Source organism: Eptatretus burgeri, chromosome 6, assembly GCF_056783735.1.
Source record: "Eptatretus burgeri isolate ZD-2024b chromosome 6, Ebu_testis_v1, whole genome shotgun sequence".
Taxonomy (NCBI): domain Eukaryota; kingdom Metazoa; phylum Chordata; class Myxini; order Myxiniformes; family Myxinidae; genus Eptatretus; species Eptatretus burgeri.
The window spans coordinates 50,061,442-50,081,441 of record NC_140966.1 but is presented as its reverse complement, the minus strand read 5'-3'; the positions used below and the strand labels follow the sequence as shown (position 1 = coordinate 50,081,441).

Sequence of the window (20,000 nt, the reverse complement as noted above, 5' to 3'; positions counted from 1 at the left end):
ATAAAGTCCGGTGTGTATTTGAAGAAGGCAGGGTAGTTATCGCTGGCATGTGGGAGAATTGTGGTGAAGAAGGCTGTTGTGGTTGAAATGGCAGTTTGGTTGTGGTGCTCAGATTCAAATGGGGTTTTGGCATGCATGTGCAAATTATGTTGGTGAGGAGAGGATCATGTACAGAGACAATAATGGGGAAGAATTGGGGGGGGCGGGGGAACGAATTCATCCCTCATAATGAATATTCCCTTTGTATTCCATTAGACACAATGGAAGGACCATATCTGGAACAGGATAATAATGAAATAACTGCCTCAGGAACCAATGTCTGTTGTGTGCCATTGTCAAGGGGTCTCGTTTCCCAGAACAGTCACAATATATAAAGATAATAGATGAGAAACAAAAACGACATGACCCATCATGGCAAATGGACAGCATATTAAAATAAAAATCTAATAACCTATTTTAATACCCACCCTTTTGTGGTCACAAACTAATAACGCACTTAATAACAAATAACTAATAAAAAAATCTAATAACCCACCCTTTAGTGGTCACAAACAAACACCAACAGCCCTTTTAAAGGCTATGCAACTTCAAGAAAGAAGGTATGAAAGAAGAATAAACAAACACCAAACATGCATATTTAAGTATTCCTCCTCTCTCTCCCAACACGGTTCCATTTTCTGTGCAGCATTGGGTATGGCATTGAAGGTCGGACACATTTGACTATGCAAGGATACCTCCGTTTCAACAAAGTAAAAATATGGAAATTAAGCATTAATGTTTCAATTACTATTATAAACAATTTAAATAAAAATATTTTAAAACACTTTTTATTAATAAATTCCTACAAACAACTTTCCCATCCTTTTTATTTTTTATTTTTAAAAAAGCCAAAATTTCCTGATATATTAGACATCTGAACTAAAGTTGATGCATAGTGTACTAGTTATGTCAAGGTCTCCTTTTTGGGGTGGGAAAAGGAGGGGGGATTACAAATAAACCATGCACATTATATATACTGGTGTGCTGGTTTGTGAATTATGTGCTCTGTGTTATACATGGGGATTTACAGTTAATTGGAGTAAACCAAAATCCTAATAACCAGAATGATTGGATTAGTCTGTACACAGAAAATGGGTTGCTCGCCACACTGCTTGGGTGGGCGATCAAATAAATCGAGTTCAAAGCTCGGCCATCCCTCAAAGTGAGATCTCAGATTATACCCCCACGTATAACGATTCGTCAATTGTCGAAGAATGCCACTGTAATTGGCAAACAGTAAAAGTACATTGACATCTTTCACTTTATGACATACAGTTTTTGGATAAACTCCTCGAGTTTACAAATGCAGAAAATTGCAATCACTAATGTGTGGTATTAATGAAGTGCAAAGTTGAGATAAACAATTCTGATGTTTGCAATAATAATCCTTACCATAATTCACGTGTGTGTGTGTGTGTGTGTGTGTGTGTGTGTGTGTGTGTGTGTGTGTGTGTGTGTGTGTGTGTGTGTGTGTGTGAGAGGAGAGAGAGGAGAGAGAGGAGAGAGAGGAGAGAGAGGAGAGAGAGGAGAGAGAGGAGAGAGAGGGGAGAGAGGAGAGAGAGGAGAGAGAGAGAGAGAGAGAGAGAGAGAGAGAGAGAGAGAGAGAGAGAGAGAGAGAGAGAGAGAGAGAGAGAGAGAGAGAGAGAGAGAGAGAGAGAGAGAGAGAGAGAGAGAGAGAGGAGAGAGAGGGAGAGAGAGAGGGAGAGAGAGGGAGAGAGAGAGAGAGAGAGAGAGAGAGAGAGAGAGAGAGAGAGAGAGAGAGAGAGAGAGAGGGAGAGAGAGAGGGAGAGAGAGGGGAGAGAGAGGGAGAGAGAGAGAGAGAGAGAGGGGAGAGAGAGGGAGAGAGAGGGGAGAGAGAGGGAGAGAGAGGAGAGAGAGGGGAGAGAGAGGGAGAGAGAGAGAGGGAGAGAGGGGAGAGAGGGGAGAGAGGGAGAGAGGAGAGAGGGAGAGAGAGGAGAGAGGGAGAGAGGGGAGAGAGGGAGAGAGAGGAGAGAGAGGAGAGAGAGGAGAGAGAGGAGAGAGAGGAGAGAGAGGGAGAGAGAGGAGAGAGAGGAGAGAGAGAGAGAGAGGAGAGAGAGGAGAGAGAGGAGAGAGAGGAGAGAGAGGAGAGAGAGGAGAGAGAGGAGAGAGAGGAGAGAGAGGGAGAGAGAGGAGAGAGAGGGAGAGAGAGGAGAGAGAGGAGAGAGAGGAGAGAGAGGAGAGAGAGGAGAGAGAGGAGAGAGAAGAGAGAGAGGAGAGGAGAGGAGAGAGAGGAGAGAGAGGAGAGAGAGGAGAGAGAGGAGAGAGAGGAGAGAGAGGAGAGAGAGGAGAGAGAGGAGAGAGAGGAGAGAGAGGAGAGAGAGGAGAGAGAGGAGAGAGAGGAGAGAGAGGAGAGAGAGGAGAGAGAGGAGAGAGAGAGAGAGAGAGACAGACACAACTCCTACAGATCTGGGCAGATTATATCCAGTCTTTCTACATAGGATCAGCATGACCCCAGTTCGTGTATAGGGGCGTTTTATCTTTGCCAGTGATCTTGGGGGTGATTTGGGGGGAGGAGGGGGGTGTGTAAATGTGTATCATGTAGTGCCGCTCCAGACGGGAGAGAGTATTCCAAGTATCACAACCCTTTACAGTACAGAATTCCTGTCCCTGCATTTTCCAGTGCAGTGAGGTGTTTTGAATTATACAGCGAGAGGTATTTTGAAATAATACACCCCCCCTCTCCCACCAGCCACACCCATAGGGAGTGAGTGCTTCAAGCAAAAATAATTCAGCTCCCTCAATCCCTCTTGCCACACATATGTAGTGAGAATATATTCAGCTGTTCCAAGTTACCAACTTTATATTTGGTGCTGCTGCCGAAACAGATCTTCCTTCCTGGAGAAAGAACAAAACAATATTGTATTAGAAAGTTTCAAATCCCATTACCCTGTTTAAACAGACTAAAGGAGTGCAGACAGAACAGAATCATTAAAAAGCAAGCATTCGGTCTACCCATATTCCAAAACATTGTGCCGACAGGAAAACTGAAAAGTAAGGTCAAAAGTGCCAACGAGTAATATATCTATACTGTACAACAAAATACAGTAACACCTCGCTGTACGCTGTTTCTTAACACGCTTGTTTCGGTTTTACGCTCCTTATGCATGATGACTCAACCTTCCTAATCCACTCACTGGCTGCAGACATTCGCTTCAGACCAGTTTCGCAGCAACTGGTCCGACACGCTTCAGTCCACAACGCTTCTTAACGGTCTGTGAAAGCTTTAATTGCTTTTCATTTTGAAAAGGTTAAAAATAAAACCACTCGGTTCGATATTAAATTCACGTAATGGAAGTGAATGCATACTTCACAAAATCCAAATCACTACCCAACATGACAGTTCGCCTAAATTTACATTCCACTCCAGCAGCAGCTCCGTTCCGGGTATTCCATTTAACCTGACGTGTTGGGACATGGGATATTTGTGCATACAGTACAGTACAGTGCACGTTCTGAATAAACCCTTAAAAAAAGGTGCCTTTGGATCATAAAAAAAATTTAACAAATAAGTATTTAGGTAAAGGTCACGGAGAGGAGGAATGTGGTAAAGCAAGTAATGATCACAAGACACCACGTGGGGGCTCACGTGATTCCATTTCCTGGTTTTCCTGCTGTACATGTTCTGAACACGTCCAGTCCGTGTGCTTGCAGTTTGCTCACAGAGTTGACATCAATTTTTATTGCCATTTAATTTGTGCCTAAAAGTTTGAAATGTCGCAGCCCAAGGAAATTAAACGAAGCATTGCCCTTTTGAAACGTTCAAGAGTTCCGGAAAGGACACAACAACGTGTTTAATGCAATCGAGAACATCGACGAGTCTTGGAAGGAAGTTAGGTCTGCAAACCTCAACGGTGTGTGGAGGAAACTCCAGCCGGGTTGTGCTCCTCGCTCCCAAGGGAGGATTGAAGAGGCGATTCGAGATGTTATTGAAAACGTTGTTGAAATGGACAGACATCTGGGATTTTGAGGAACTTTTTTATTGTGAGGCAAACCCCCAATTAAACTGCACTTGCTAATTTTAATTTGAATGTACATTACTGAATATAATTTTATTAATTACAAGGAAATACAACCCGTCACTTCTCTGGTGGGGGTATTAAAGGGGGGGAGAGGAGGGATAGGGGAGGGGAGGGAGGGAGAGAGGGGGGAGAGGAGGCAGAGAGAGGAAGGAGAGAGAGGAGGCAAGAGAAGCTACGAAAAGGGGGGGGGGGGAAGAGCGAAGAAGGAGACGACAAGAGTTTATAATGTAATTCGCTGGCATATCTGCAAAAACATTCATATTCCAGTTCCAGTAAATTTGTGGGAATATGAACCAAAAGTAATCACTCATGGCTCGCATACTTGTTCTCCTGTCGCAGCCAACATGTGGCCCTTAATGGAGTTCTCTCACCCCTCTGCCTGTCTTGGCTGGAGTTCCTCAATGTAGCATTCTGGGCCCTGTTCTTTTTCGGGTTTTCATCAATGATCTCTCCGACTCTCTGGAAAATCCTCCTTATCTCCTTGCCGATGACTCCACCCTCTGCTGTACCATCTGTCATCCCTCAGACCGACAAGCAGCATCTTCTTCGCTCACTGCAGATCTGGGTAAAAAGCACAAACTGGTCCAACACGTGGAACATGTCTTTCAATCGGGACAAATCTCACACTCTCACTATGTCTCTCCGAAGGGACCATTTGGAACCCCCCCCCCATCCACTTTCTCAACAATCCTCTGGAAGAAGTCTTTTCTTTCAAGCTTCTGGGTCTCACTATCTGCCATGATCTTTCCTGGAAAAGCCACATTTCCAACCTGGCCTCCAAAGCCAGTCGCTGACTGGGAATCTTCCATGGTGCAAAGTCCTTCCTCGGCTCACCTGAGATCCTGATTGTGGCGTCCGAGGTGCAGCGGAACATGGAGGGCGAGAGTGTAGCAGTAACTTCGCTTTATTCCGCATCCGAATGTACATCACTGCCACCCCTCGCGGGCGAGTCATGATATACGAAAACCCAATCACGTGATACAGCTAACTCCTCCCCACGTAAAATGACAATTGTAATGATGAAATGACAATTACAACATGACCAAACGAAACCAATCAACAATCAAAATCCTCCAAGTACCACGGCCGTCTCCTGACCCGCCTCGGACAGGCAGCGACGCCAGACGGCCCAGGCTCAGACGCCTCCCGGCTTGGTCAAGGTGACACCCTCGCCGGACTCGCCCCATCCGCAACAACAACCGCCCCCGGCTGACAAGTTTGCTCGTCGTCCTCGGGCAGGACTGAATCAGGTGAACAACGCGCGGGCGTCGGCACGTCCGGCCCTGGTGATACAACGTCTGGCCACGGCGACATTACAGGTCGGGGTCCCACATCGCTCGGCACCGGGGGTGGGGGTGACACTGAACAGCGATCATGCATTTGGTCCACGTGCCGCTTCCACACCTCCCCACCATCAGTCCGCACGATGCAATTCGCCGGCCCCAGTACCACAGAGACCACAGCCGGCACCCATTTGGAACCGTGGAAATAATCGCGCACCATTACCCGCTGTCCCACATCAAAACCGCGCAGCAGCGTCGGGCGCGACACCGCCACACTCACCGACCCTCCAGGTCGCAGCAAATCCAGCCTGGACCGCAATGCCTGTCCATTGAGACGAATGGCAGGAGAATCGCCGGTGACAGGATGAATAGCATTTCTGTATTGGAGCAAAAAGATATCGACCACTGTCTGCACAGGTGCACCACCCCCCACCCCCCCCCCCCCCCCCCCGCGCAAAGCCCGTTTCAACATTTTAACAAACGACTTCGCCTGCCCATTCGTTGCAGGATGATACGGTGTGGACCAAAGATGTCGAATACCATTTTGACGCATAAACTCATCAAATACACCTGCGATGAACTGCGGACCGTTATCAGAGACCAGAACCTTGGGTAACCCTTTATTAGCAAAGATCGTCCGCAGTTTTTCTACTGTCATGTTCGCTGATGTATGCTGCATTACAACAACCTCTGGCCATTTCGAGAATGCATCGATGACAATCAAAAATATTTTGCCATTAATCGGCCCCGCTAAATCCACATGGACCCTCTGCCAGGCCCTGACTGGGGTAGGCCATAGTCCTGAAGCTCGATGCGGGTTATCAGCATCTGTTTGACACGTGGTGCAATGCTTAACCAACTGCTCAATGTCTTTGTCCAACCCCGGCCACAACAGGCTACGAGCAAGACTCTTGGTCTTCACGACGCCAAGGTGACTGACATGCAGTTCTTCCAAACACCGCTGCCTGAACTTCGGTGGAATCACCGCTCTCATTCCAGACATAACGCACCATTGGACCAACGACAGCTCCAATGCGCGCGACGCGAAAGGCTGAAATGCCGGCGTTGAAGGTCGATCGCTCCAATTCCCCGAAGAAATCGCCTGGACGACACGGGCGAGCACTGGATCATGAGCCGATTCCACCGCGACCTGTTTGGCCGTGATCGGCCCGCTTTGGACCTGGCCCAGCGCGAACACATCAACCCGATCGGCCAACTCAGACGCAGCTGGACCCTCCGCGTAAGGCAAGCGCGAGAGCCGGTCGCAGTTTGCATGCTTTTCGGTGCTCCGGAACTGAATATCGTAATTGTACGCAGCAAGAAACAGACACCACCGCTGTATCCGTGCGGCCGCTACCACCGGTACCCCGCGTTCGGGTCTCAGGATGAATTGAAGTGGTTTGTGATCCGTCTGCAAAGTGAAATGCCGCCCCAGCAGGTATTGAGGAAACCTCCGCACACCCCAGACGAGGCTGAGAGCCTCGCGCTCGATCTGGGCATATTCCCGCTCTGCTGCGCACAGGGTCCGGGATGCAAAACAAACAGGCCGCTCGGAACCATCGTCCATCCTGTGGGAGAGCACTGCCCCGATGCCATATGCAGAGCTGTTGCATGCCAATAAGAGCAGACGCGCAGGCTCGTAGTGCACGAGGACCGTATCCTCTGTGAGCAGCCGCTTGACGCGGTCGAACGACGCCTGGTGTGCAGGCCCCCAGGCCCAGCGCTCGTCCATCCTGAGCAACCGCGTTAACGGCGCAAGCTGTGAGCTGAGCCTGTGCACAAACCTCTGGTAATACTGGGCCATACTAATGAACGAGCGCAGCTGCGTCTTGTCGTGAGGCGGTGGCATGTGCTGAATCGCCTCCACCTTCCGAAGGGCCTTTCAACAGCCCTCTGGCGTTATGACGTGCCCGAGGTACTCCAAGCGCTGCTTGAAGAACGAGCACTTGTCTCTGTTCAAGCGCAGGCCGCACGCTTCGAGCTTCGTCAGCACTTGGGCAATGTTCGCAAGATGCTCGTCCGCCGTTTTCTCCGCAATGAGCACATTGTCCAGGTAGGTTTGAGCGGGCAGGCCAATGCAAACCTGATCCATGGCTTTCTGCCACAAGGCCGGGGCCGAAGCAATTCCAAAACAGAGTCGGGTATATCGATAGAGCCCTTGACACGTGTTGATCGTCAAAAGGTCGCTACTTCCGGGATCCATCGGCAGGTGAAAATATGCATCACGCAGATCAAGCTTCGTGAAATATTGACTCCCCACCAATCGTGCATATATTTCATCGATTGACGGCAGTGGATATTGCTCCACGCTGAGCCCCGGGTTAACCGTGGACTTGAAGTCCCCGCACAATCGGACGTCTCCATTCCGTTTCAGCACCGTGACGACCGGGGTGGCCCAATCTGAGTACGACACCCGTTCGATCACTCCACAGACCTCCAGCCTATCCAGTTCACCCTTGACCTTGTCCCGCAGGGCATACGGCACCGGTCGTGGTTTACAAAAACGAGGAACCACCCCCTCCTTCAGGAAGAGCTTTGCCTCCATGCCCTTGAGTTTCCCAAGGTCGTCGCAAAACAAACCTTGATATCTTTGCAGAATCTTCTCCAACCGATCTTCCCATCGGCTCGACACGAGTTGCACAAGGTGAACAGCGGCCCAGTCGAGCCTGATGCGGGTCAGCCAGTCTCGGCCGAGGAGAGACGGATCCTCCCCCGCACGACGTACAACGGAAGCGCGGCGACCTGGCCTTGGTACCGCACAGACACGTCTGCCATCCCGACTGGCGTTATCTTCTTGCGGGTGTACGTGAACAGTGTGAGGTCGGACCTGATAAGCTTCAGGTCGTTGAGTCTACGTGCGGTCTGTTCGCCGATGATCGACACTGCCGCACCCGTATCAACCTGAAACGTGATCGGCGTGTTGTTCACTTCGACTTCCACCGTCATCGGGCGCGCCGCAGCAGGGCCAATTGAAAACAGGCCCATCAACGGCTGCCGGCTTCGCCCCGGGTCGCCTCGCACATCGCCATCCATGACCTTAACGGTGGCCAATGCCCCTCGGCACACACGCTTCAGATGACCCACCTTGTGACAACGTAAACACACGGTGCTTTTAAACGGGCACACACGGCGCAGGTGTCGACCTCCGCATCCCAAACACGTCCGCGGGATCACCTCGCCGCTCATGCGGCCGCGCGGCGACGTCAGGCCCCGACCTGCACCGAAGGACGTGCGTGTGCCCGGGGCGCTCGCGACACCGCGTGGGCCCCCGGGCCATCTGGCATGCTGCGACCGGTGATGGCCCGAACATCTCCGAGAGTCTGCTCGACAGCTGTAGCAGTGTCGACCGCCGAGGTAAATGTAATGGCTTCACCCATCAGCCGTAGAACCGCCGAAACCATTTTCGCATCTTGCAACCCAGAAATAAAACGATCTCTGAGCCGAGTTGGACGCTCCTCTGCCGTGAACTTGCATGCCACGGAAGAATGCTTCATCCGCGCCACGAAATCAGCGACGCGCTCCTTTGTATATTTCGCGAGGCGATCGAACTGGTATCGAGCCAGCTGTAATGACTTCTCCGGCGCCATGTGTGCTTTCATCCTCTGCACAATGTCCCGAAAAGACAGCCCATCATCACTGGGCTTGTCTGGCGCCACCAAATTACTCAGCAGTCGATAATGCTCCGCCGACAGCGAGGCGAGCAAGATCGACTTCTGTTTGCTCTCGTCGACGACATCATTCGCGTGGAAATAGCACCCCAATTGTTCCGAAAACAATTCGAAGTCGTCTCCGACGAAAACGGGCACCTGTCCGTGCGCCGTGACTCGTCGATCAACCATCCTCGTCAGCCAACTGTGGTGTCCGAGGTGCAGCGGAACATGGAGGGCGAGAGTGTAGCAGTAACTTCGCTTTATTCCACGTCCGAATGTACATCACTGCCACCCCTAGCGGGCGAGTCATGATGTACGAAAACCCAATCACGTGATACAGCACACTGATCACATACAAAGCTTTCATCTGCAGCCTGATGGAGTACTGCTCTCTCCTCTCGGCTTGTGCTCCTGCCTCCCACATTTCTCGGCTTCACACTGTGGAAAACAAGGCATTTCGGATCATTGGCATCTCCCGTGATGAGGCTGCGTCTTTGGGCCTCTCACTCTCACCGCAGGCAGGCCGGTGGTCTTTCTGTCTTCTACAGTCTCCTCTCTGGTCTCGCCTCCCACTTGCTGTGTCTGCAATTTGTCCCCACTATATTTCCGCAGGGCGCTCAAGGTCCGCCAACAACCCCCTTCTGGTAAAACTAACAAATTCACGAATCACTGCTCACCTTCACTCTTTTATTCCTCTTTTTCCCTACCTTTGGAATAAATTCCCTCACTCTTTTCAATCCCATTCTTCCCTCCAGGCCTTCAAAACAGCTGTTCTCCACCACCTCTTATCATTCCCCATCCAAAGATATTGATCTTTTCTACCTCCGTTAATTCACCCCAAAGCAACCTCCTTCAAATTCCCTGCTTTCCTTCCTGAAAGTACCTGTAATGTCCATCTTGTATACCCAGTGTTCCTCGCCCCATCCATCTCCCTTCAATAGATCTCCTCAAGTCTGTTCCACACTTTTGTTTTTTTTGCCCCCCCCCCTTCCTGCTCCTCTTGTGCATTGTGTGTTAGCTCTCATATGAGCCTCGACATTGTATCCAAAAATAATAAGTAGCAAACTGGCTGGTGTTACTGTTTTTTTTGAAACTTGGCACTTCGAGTGGGTGTTGGTCATACAAAAAAATTTTTTTTTTTTTTTTAAAGGCCTTGGGGGGAGGATTTCAGAATGTTCATGAATAATAGAGAGGTCACATGGTTTGGCAATCATGTTGGATTGAAGGAAAATATATATTTTTTTAATTCTCCATCTTGAACCGCTGCATCAATGGACATGAAAGTGAAAAATTATGATCTAGTGGTGATGGGAATATATGATTTAAATTTCAACCTGATCAGATTACATGGAATGGCAGGCAGGATTATTTAATTTTTTTGATCTGCGTTCTTTTTTTTAAATTTATTTTAAATAAGGCTCACTTTGATGCACCTGGATGGGTTTGAAGGTAGAGGAGTAGCAGCTGAAACCCAACTCCGATCCAGGTTCCTCCTGATGACTCCAATTCAGTCCTCGTCCTCTTTGAATTTAATCTTTTTGGTCCGTGGGCGCCAGCAGTGACCACTATTTTCGTTGTGTCTGTTGGGTCGCCGAAATAGGTGACCCTTATTGTCAGTAACTCTGTCCGTTTGTTTGGATGTTCGTTTGTCATCAGTATAATTGGTAGTAAACGTGGCCAGATTTTGACCAAACTCGGGTGGTAGGTACATCTTATGACCTAATGCTTTGGAAATTGTAATGGTTGCTAGGGACGCTTTGGTTCCCTAGCAACAACCAAAAAACCTTCAAAATCGGTACAGTTCACGCTAAATCAATTAAGAAAGCCATTATCCCACGTAGGGTTATGAAATTTGGCAAGAATGATCTACAAGTGATGCTCTATCAAATATGTTCCAGTTTTTGTGATATATGGAATACTTTACCCGCAGTGCCCCCTGCAATTAGGGTATGCGTGAAAATTGGCGAAAATTGAAGGCCCCCTAGCGACCAAGTGATTGCATCGATACAAATGAAATTTTGCAGGTTCATGGTACTCAATGAGTACGACAACTTTGCCTCAGGACAAATTGACCGATTTCGGTCAGGGGTCAAAGGTCAATTAGTGCAAAAATCGATAATATGCGAGAGCTGGAGGTGCCTTCGCGCCAAATGCAACTCCTCCTAGGGTTCTGGTCAGATGGTCATGAAAAATCACACTAATCATCTGGAATGCATTGTGCACAAACGATCAAGCCGGATTTTCGATTTATATCTTTGTTCACCCACAGCACCCCCTCGAACTTTGGGGATTTCCGATTTCAAACCGCATTTTCAGAACTTTTCATTCAAATGTATACAGAGTAGTTATCAGTAGATGGAACTGGATGAGATTTGATATGCATAATCCTAAGGTGATTCCCTATCCGCTATACAACATCCATTTTGCTCTGTATCTTATAGTTTCCATGCTCGGCGACCCATCGCCGCCTACCGGCTTGTCTGTCTGTTGGTGACTCTCTGCAGAGCATAGCTCCGTGACGTTTGATGCGATCTTGATGAAACTTGGACACAAGCTAGATATTGTTACGGCTGTAGAAATTCGCAAACCACCATTCAGGTCCCGTAGGTGAGATAACTCTAAATACATGTGTAGTTAGCCCCAAACCCGTTGTTTAGAGGGAATTTATGTGATTCATTCGGGCTGCGACGCTTTGAGTTAGGCGTTTTTCTGTTCTATCTTTATTTTGAATCAACTGCCATAACCATCAAACCACCACCAAAAACCCTCCACCACCCTCACCTCTCTCCTTCTATGGCCATTCCCGCACCACCTGTGAACACTGAGCGTCGGCCTGTCCTGGGATCGTTCAGCGAAACGCACCGAGCCGCGAGTGCAAGTAGCGGCCTTTCCGAGGGAAAATTCGGATCAGGAATGCGACACGCCCACTTCTGATCCGTCCAATCAGCAAGCGCGGAGCGGCTTGGCCCCGCCTCCAGGCGCTTCCGTGTGAAATCGAAATATGCAAATTCTAGGATCAGGGGAGGTTCACGCCCACTTTTCCTCCGTCCACTGGCCGAGCGTGGCTCCGCCCCCGAGCTCATCCTGATCCGGGAATTTGCATACTGGGTTCTCCTGCCGGCCTATAAAGCACTGAGCGCAAAGCGAATCTGGGCAGAGTCAGTTTGGAAGAGCAGAGTGTGGCAGCGGCGGAGAGTTTGGGTAGTCAAGTCGGGTTGGAGAGCGGAGTGGAGTCGGGAGGCGAAGGCGTCAAGGTGGTTTCTGCAGTCGGCTGAAGAGAATTGTGGAAGGAGGCCAAGGAGCTCGGGTCCGAGGCAAGGAAGACGGAGGTCAGCGACGAGGTCGCGGGGGGATCGCTCGTCACGGGACCCAAGCCAGCCAGCCATTCTCCTCCCCCAGGGCATCAACAATTTCACTCTTTCCCCCGAGCTGAGAGAGTGCAAAAAGGGGGCCCCATTCCCACCCCACTCCAAGCGGTGCCAACGAAACCCGCGAAGGAGCACGAAGTCGGGGCACCGCCGGGCAGCCACATTTGCGGCTCGTCACGAGGACGCGGGTAGGACCTCCCCCCCCCCCGGTCTCGCGGACCTGGCCGCTCCTGCAGGTCCCGCGCAATTTATTGGCCTATAGGCCCGTCTGCCCCCTTGCCTATGAGGGTGGCTTCTTTCCTTTGCTTTTGAGTGAATGTGTGTCGGCGCCGTCTGTGAAGTAAAACTGTATAAGTGTTGCCGTGTGTTCGCGTATTCGGTCGTAGCTCTGCATTGTAGTTTTTGTTTTAAATTGATATATGTGCATTTTGACTGTATATGTGTGCTTTTCGTGGGCTGGGTAATAAATGTGCATTATGTTGAATTATTCCCCGTTTCGCTGCGTCCTTTCCTTCGTTTGAATCTCCATCTTGTTCCACGTAAAGGGTTCGTAGTGGGCTTAATACGCCCGATAATTAATCGGAACCGTCGAGGCCGACGATAACACCGCTCGGTTATCCCGATAGCACGGAACGGACCGCTTAAGCGGTTCGTGTCCGGAGTCGGCCTGCGGCAGGTACGATCGCCCGATTTACCATCCGCGTGGGTACTTAGGTAGGTCGAGTTTGGCGAACAACCCTATCCTCCACGGGTGGCCGATTGGCACCATTGTGGTGAGGTCGAAAGGCCCACCCGTGACTGGCGATAGTTCCCAGAGGGTCACGACTGAATTGTCCGTCCGGTGGGCGACGTGCCGCGATTCGAATCACGTGGCCGTTCGCACGCCGGCGGGCGCGAATTCGCAACAATATCATGGTAGAGTTGTGTCTTTTTGTATGAGGGGCGTTCCACACCCCTTGTGGGTGGACCCACACCCACTTGAACTTTTTATTGATTTTTAAAAAAAAAAATTCTCGCAATTTCATTTCCATGAAGCTGTGCGTAATGTCCATAAGTACAACATATAAAAAAATCCGATTTGATTTGGTCAATTTTGACGGAAGAGATAGGTTTTTACGGTAGGGCTTCCTCAATAATGCCCGTGAACCATCGTCGCCTCCCGGCTCGTTAATTACAAATTTGCCGCCAGAAGAGTCGTTTCAAGACTGCGTGAGCCAAGTATATTGTCCGAATCCCCTCCGGTAATCTAGTTCATCGTGATCAAGTGCTCGGAGTTTCCTTGTAAGTTGTAACCATATGAAAGATCGACGGCAGCCTTTTTTTTTTTTGATGATTATTATGAGAGTGGACGTCCGGTTCTCTGTACTGCAGGTTTGTGTGCTGACGTACAAAAGTGCTTGCGATAAAATAAACCTGACTTCAGGTTTTTGTGACGAATTGAACAAAATCTCCTTCAGGTGATCGAGACTCGCGGTTTTTAAATCACCATTCAAAAGATTTAATGCAGGTTATCTTCCGCGTAATCATGATCCCTCTTCTCACCTCACTGTCCTTCAACACTTCTGTGGCTGAAGCGTCGCTGGAGAGGGAGATGAGGGGACGACCGTAACAAGAGGGGGAGGGGAGAGGAATACACATTATCACACACAAAAAAAAAACAACAAAAAAAACCAACAACATTCCAATGTTGAGGTAAACAAACGCTGAAAAGCAATTAACAAGATGCACATCAGCGTACGCAGCAAATGTCTGTGGAAGCGAAAACTCAAGTTACCTGGGCGCTGCCATGTGAGAGCTGAAATCTTCCAACACGGGATCGGCCGAGAGTGGAGTTGGTGGTTGTTGTTGTTTTTTTTAATTGTTGTTGTTTGTTTGTTTAACGGCACAACGGTCGTTGAAGACAGATTAACAAATAAGGGATTTTATTATCGCTCACCTTCGTATTTTAAAAAAAAAAAATGTAAAAAATACTCACAATCATTTTACTTCACTCCTTTTGCATTCGATAATGCATTACTATTTGTGTAAACATACCTCTGCTAAATAAATAATTTGTATGCATGCGAAAAATATAATCGCTACAGGAGCGCACTACTCCGCTGGTGGAAAAAGAGCATAAAAACCAGGACGTGTCTTTACTGTTTGCTCTCCCTCGCTTATTGTGTCCGATATGTAATTACGTTATCGGACCTCATTTATATTATTTAGGTTCAATAGTGATATCGTAAAGTAAATTTAAAGAACCGTTGTTGAACTGAAACGTGTTCGTATTTGGTGCTGTGAATAGTAAAATAAATAAATAAAGGACTGTGCCATTTCCGGAGGGGGAAAATCACGTGTGAGGCGAAAAACGGTTCTCACAGAGATATTAATACGCACGATAGATTGCATCGATGTTTATTTTTTTTCAAATGTGTTCTAAAAAGCGTCTCGCTTATAAATAATAATATCAATTCACCGCGAGTTTGAGAACGCACGACGCCGTTTGACGTTGTGGCGCAAACTATATACCGGAAGTAAACAGTGAAGATTTCATTTTGATGCCGATGCAGGTGATTCTTTAACTTCTCCTACCTTGTGATTGTTCCCAAAGAGTTGGGGGTTTTTTTTAACTCGGGGCGACGGGATTGTTGATTTCATGTTAAATGTTTCATCGTTACTCCCGAAAATTCAGCGCACGTTTCGCATGACGATTGCTGCTTTAAAAGCGCATGAGTGTCTCGTGTCATTAACGCAAGCTACTACAGCTCATCCGGATGATTGTGACGGATGTGTAAAAAAAAACAAAAAAAAAAGTGGCCCACAATGAAGTCACGTGGGGAGTTTGTTTGGGCGTATGTGTGTAAAAGCGTTAAACCTGGTGGACGAAAGCAAACTCGAGGTGTACAGGTTTACACCAGAAGGGTAAAAGCTTGCATGAGCGTGGTCCTTCATACCGACATGTCGGGTCACGTCAGGTGGGAAAGTGGGACGGGTCACGTGTTCGTCGAGTCCGTTCTCTACGTCAAGCGGTCGATGAGAGTGGACGACTGCTCTCCTGCAGCAAGGCCGCAGGCTTGCTCAGTTTCCAGGAGTCACCACGAAGGCGGTCATCCTGACTGAAACAAGGCGCTTCTTCAAACGACACTTGGACTTCCCCGTGCAGGATTCAAGAGAGAGTGATCAAATGTCCTCTGATCGACGTGAAACTGATCTTTTTTTTATTTAGGTTTTTTTACCAACAGTTGAGTCTCAGAAAGGTTTAGCACAGGGGTTGGCAACCTTTCAGCAGTGGCTTGCCAAGGGTTAACGTGCCATTTGTGCATTTTTAACATCAATAGTAGTCCTTACATTTTAGCATCTTCATTGATAAATAAATTAAAAGACGGATCTTACCAAACTTCGTGTGATCCTTGCCCTTGCTTTCCCTTGCTGAGTTCTCAACTCTTGGGCACTTAGTTTGACACTGAAGCCTGGTGTTGACTTAGTGGTGAGGGTGGCAGCTTGGGATCCTAAGGTCCTGAGTTCAAGCCCCGTTGGGCCGCTGAATTAATACACCAGGTTGATTCAGCCTGTCATCCTTCCAAGGTCAGCAAAATGAGTACCAGTGTACTGGAAGGGGGACACTGCATCAGCGGCAGAGCCGTGTCCCAACCAATGATGCAACCAGCAGCCAAAGGCTGCACAGATAGATATATATATATATATATATATATATATATATATATATATATATATATACATTTCAAGCAGCGCACAAACCTCTGAGTGTTCAGTCGTTAACCGGCTCCGGGAGGTACAGAGATCTTCCTTCATATGTGAAAATATCTGTTCACAGAGATGTCGATCCAAATGCTGAGAGCAGAGAAAATGTCACTTTCTTCAAACGGTCAAATTTCACAGGCAGGGGCTTCCAACAGGTCAGGATAGAGACCCCACAATCTCTCTTGGTAGCCTCAAGTGTGCGTCGCAGATCCCTAAACTTCGAGGCCCATAAGTCTGAACATTATAACTCGATGAGCTTCGTTTCAAAATCCTCAAGACCCATCCATTGAAACACTGCCAAATTAAAGTTAGTCTGGTTTAATTAGAAAGGAAAACATCAGGCCAAAATGTTGCAAATATTGAAATCTGACAGAATATACTGATGTGAGTTCTTGCATGTACATTCCAACCTGACGGTGTGATGTGTCGATAGTTCTTTAAGATTCTAGAAATAGCGAAAAGTGGAGGTGTCGATGTCCTGAGAAAAAAAAAAACGACAAGATTTGCAAGAAATGTCTTCCATGTTTCAAAAAGATCCATAACAATTTGCCCTGCACCTTGCAGATGGAGGTTGAGTTTGGTGAGATGCTCAGTGATGTCAGTTAGAAACAGTAGTTGCATATCCCATTTGTCATCAACCAGTCTGGAGTAGTTTTGACCTTTTTCTGACAAAACCATCCCACGGCTTAGCCACCGAACATTGCCGTGAAGCAGAAGGTCCTTGCATGCACTGTACATCTCCTCAAGCAGAGCTTGAAACTGCCTGTGTGTCAAGGCAGATCGAGGAACAAGAAAATTCACTGTTTTCAGCACTGCAATCATCACATTATTAAGCTCAGAATTAGAAATCTTGGCACAAAGATTTTCTTGATGAACAACACGATGAAAATTTACCGTCAAGTGGCCATTTTGATCCTCAATGATCTTTACAAATCCCTCCTGTTTTCTAACCATAACAGGGGCACCCTCTGTTGTCATGGATAATATTTTTCTGATTTCAGTTTCTCTTTCCTCAAAATAATTAACAAATGACTTCGCTATAGTTTCCCCTGTTGTTGTGTCATTCATGGGTTTTAGGCAGCATACAAGCATCTTCTCAAACTTCATCCGAGTCACAGTATCTCACAACTAACCGGGGAGTATTTATATCAAGCACGACACTAAATACCACTGCATCTTTTAACGTCACTGTCTGTTGGTTTTTTTGTTGATGTTTTTTGCCATTTCTCTTTTCCGTCTCTCCACTGATCTGGCAGACACAGGTACATCTTCGATTCTGGAGTTGATTGTGTTTTTACCGGGCAAACCATTGAACAAAACATGCGAACAGCTGAGAAAAGCCTCTTATATATTCCTTGTCTGGAAATTGCTTTCTATGTTTTGCAACAAATTGTGCGATTTTGCAACTTCCCTCTGTAGCTTGATTTTTACTGACACAGATGGTAGTAAAGACACTGCTTTGCTTTCCATACCTCGCCAAGGCGTGTTTGATTGACTCAGCCTTGTCCACTTCATCCTTGAAGTGTTTCTCATGCTTTATCTGAAAATGTCGTTGGATACTTGATGTGTGGCAAACAACGCTCTCACAACAAAGTTTCCAAGAGGACTGAAATGAGCGAATGTCTAACTTTGCTTTCTTATGAACTGCCATTCCCCCTCTCCCCCCCCAAAAAAAATACGTGATCGGCACTTATTGTGAAGTTTCCTGCGAATCTAGATTGGCTTGCCTCGCTCAATGTAATGTAGTAAATATACTAATTGAATCATCTTTCTTTCCCTATCAAAGAGCTTTCATTGGGTAGCACAATTTGGATTTTTGAATGAGGCTCCCTAATGAAAGCTCTTATTTTGTGTGTTTTATAAAGAATGTCAGAGCAGTCGAGCATAGTTTTTTAATCGGGTTGTTTTTCAACGTAGTTTCTTCACTGTTGAATTAGATTTTTTTATTGTGCGTGCCACTCAAAATCATCTTACGTGCCACTCAGGGCACACGTGCCGTAAGTTGCTGACCATTCGTTTAGCACATATTGATATACATATTGATTTTTGACTGCATGTTACAAATCACTAATTTTGAGAGTACTTATCTTAAAAAGTATTTTAAGCAGAACATTTTTATGTCAGATTCTGAAAGCCTCACTAATAGACACCATTTGTGTGAATTTTCAGAACTGTTTGTAAAACTCTGGAATTTAGAGCCCTCCAAAAATGCTTCAGATACAAATCTGCGACTCGCGACACCCCTCGGGTGTTTGTCGGGCAATATCTCGGACACAGCTTGGAATTTTGAGCTATAACTTGGCACACCTTCCTCATATATGTTAAGGTAGCTTTGAGAATTTTTTCAGAAAAATCTGAGGGGGTCACCACAATCCCCGGCTGAAATGACACGGAATGAGCCTATTGTTCACCATTTTGAAATTGTCACTCTTTCATCTAAATGCTTGCTGAAAATTGTGTTAAAAAAAAGACTTCCAATGACGGATTTGGCGTTAGCAAGGGCAGGTTAAAAGTGCCTGGCGAGTAGAACAGTCAGTGTAAACACACACACAAACAGCGCATGCCCAAAAGGCCTCGTTTAGCATTCACACGTCATTTTGAAGGTCGAGTATTTCCAGTCATGCCAATAGATGCCTTGCTAAAATCACTCTTGGAGAACATCAATGGATGAAGCAGAGATAAGCGGGGTCATCAAAAAGTCACGTGAACAAGAACTATTCGTCCAAAACATGCCAACGTTGTTTTATATTTACAACTTTCAATATCCAAGTATAAATCACATTCAAGTCTATACAAATGTATGCTTTCAAGTTTCGATAACCAAGTATAAATCACATTCAAGTGTATACAAATGTATGCTTTCAAGTTTCAATAACCAAGTATAAATCACATTCAAGTGTATACAAATGTATGCTTTCAAGTTTCAATATCCAAGTATAAATCACATGCAAATGTATGATTTCAAGTTTCAATAGACAAGTATAAATAATTAGCAAGAAAACACAAAACTGTATTTTTATCATTATTTATGCCTCATTATACTTTCATAGGCACATATTGATGTGCTAAACGAATGGTCAGCAACTTACAGCACGTGTGCCCTGAGTGGCACGTAAGATGATTTTGAGTGGCACGCACAATAAAAAAATCTAATTCAACAGTGAAGAAACTACGTTGAAAAACAACCCGATTAAAAAACTATGCTCGACTGCTCTGACATTCTTTATAAAACACACAAAATAAGAGCTTTCATTAGGGAGCCTCATTTAAAAATCCAAATTGTGCTACCCAATGAAAGCTCTTTGATGGGGAAAGAAAGATGATTCAATGAGTATATTTACTACATTACATTGAGCGAGGCAAGCCAATCTAGAATAGCCCGCAGAATGGCAGCCTGCAGAATAGCCCGCACAGCTCCCGTAGCCCCAACCCCCTCCCAACATGCTTAATAGTAAATATCATCATTTAAAACCTGCCATGTACATTCACAAGCCCCATCTATGTCATTCCCATTGGTGTGCAGAAGTACCTAATCCAGATACACAGTCCATTCACTGGTAGCGATCCGTCAAGTGGTTGTGCAGTACACGCCCGTCCACTCGGGCCTTACTCTGACCTACATGACCAAGTTTGTAGTACGAGCAGCTGCCCGTTCGGCGAGCTGAGAAAGTTCTCCAAGTCCTTCATTGTGCAGAGGCACAGCCCTTTCTCTCAGGTACTTTTTCCAAGTGTTTTTGACTTTTAGAGCTTTGTGAACCATTTTTAACGTAACAATCCTTATCCCGGACATTTGTTATACCGTACTTTCCTTCGCCATGAGTGCTACCACTTCCTGGGGTTTCTGTGCATTTGCACCGAGCATTCTGGGGCAAATTG

General features: G+C 47.0%; 2 protein-coding genes across 6 annotated transcripts in view; one reads left to right on the top strand and one right to left on the bottom strand.

Annotated features, from left to right (window-relative positions):
* SUGT1 (SGT1 assembly cochaperone of MIS12 kinetochore complex) overlaps positions 1-14,273 on the bottom strand; it is a 62,260-nt gene extending 47,987 nt beyond the window's left edge. The window contains exons 1-3 of one of the 2 annotated variants that reach the window (XM_085884977.1): positions 14,155-14,273; positions 13,923-13,959; positions 2,858-2,895 (exon numbers count right to left, since the gene is read on the bottom strand). In XM_085884977.1, coding sequence (XP_085741103.1) covers positions 2,858-2,895; positions 13,923-13,959; positions 14,155-14,168 — 89 coding nt within the window. In that variant the 5' untranslated portion in view covers positions 14,169-14,273. Of the gene's footprint in view, positions 1-2,857; positions 2,896-13,866; positions 13,886-13,922; positions 13,960-14,154 lie in introns of those variants that run through there. The other variant, XM_085884978.1, reaches the window with a different exon arrangement.
* Positions 14,274-14,717: 444 nt separating this feature from the next.
* LOC147024746 (transcription initiation factor TFIID subunit 1-like) overlaps positions 14,718-20,000 on the top strand; it is a 116,486-nt gene continuing 111,203 nt past the window's right edge. For all 4 annotated transcript variants that reach the window (XM_085884975.1, XM_085884974.1, XM_085884972.1 and 1 more), the window contains exons 1-2: positions 14,718-14,932; positions 19,648-19,839. The gene's annotated coding sequence lies outside the window, so the exon portion shown is untranslated. The remainder of the gene's footprint in view (positions 14,933-19,647; positions 19,840-20,000) is intronic.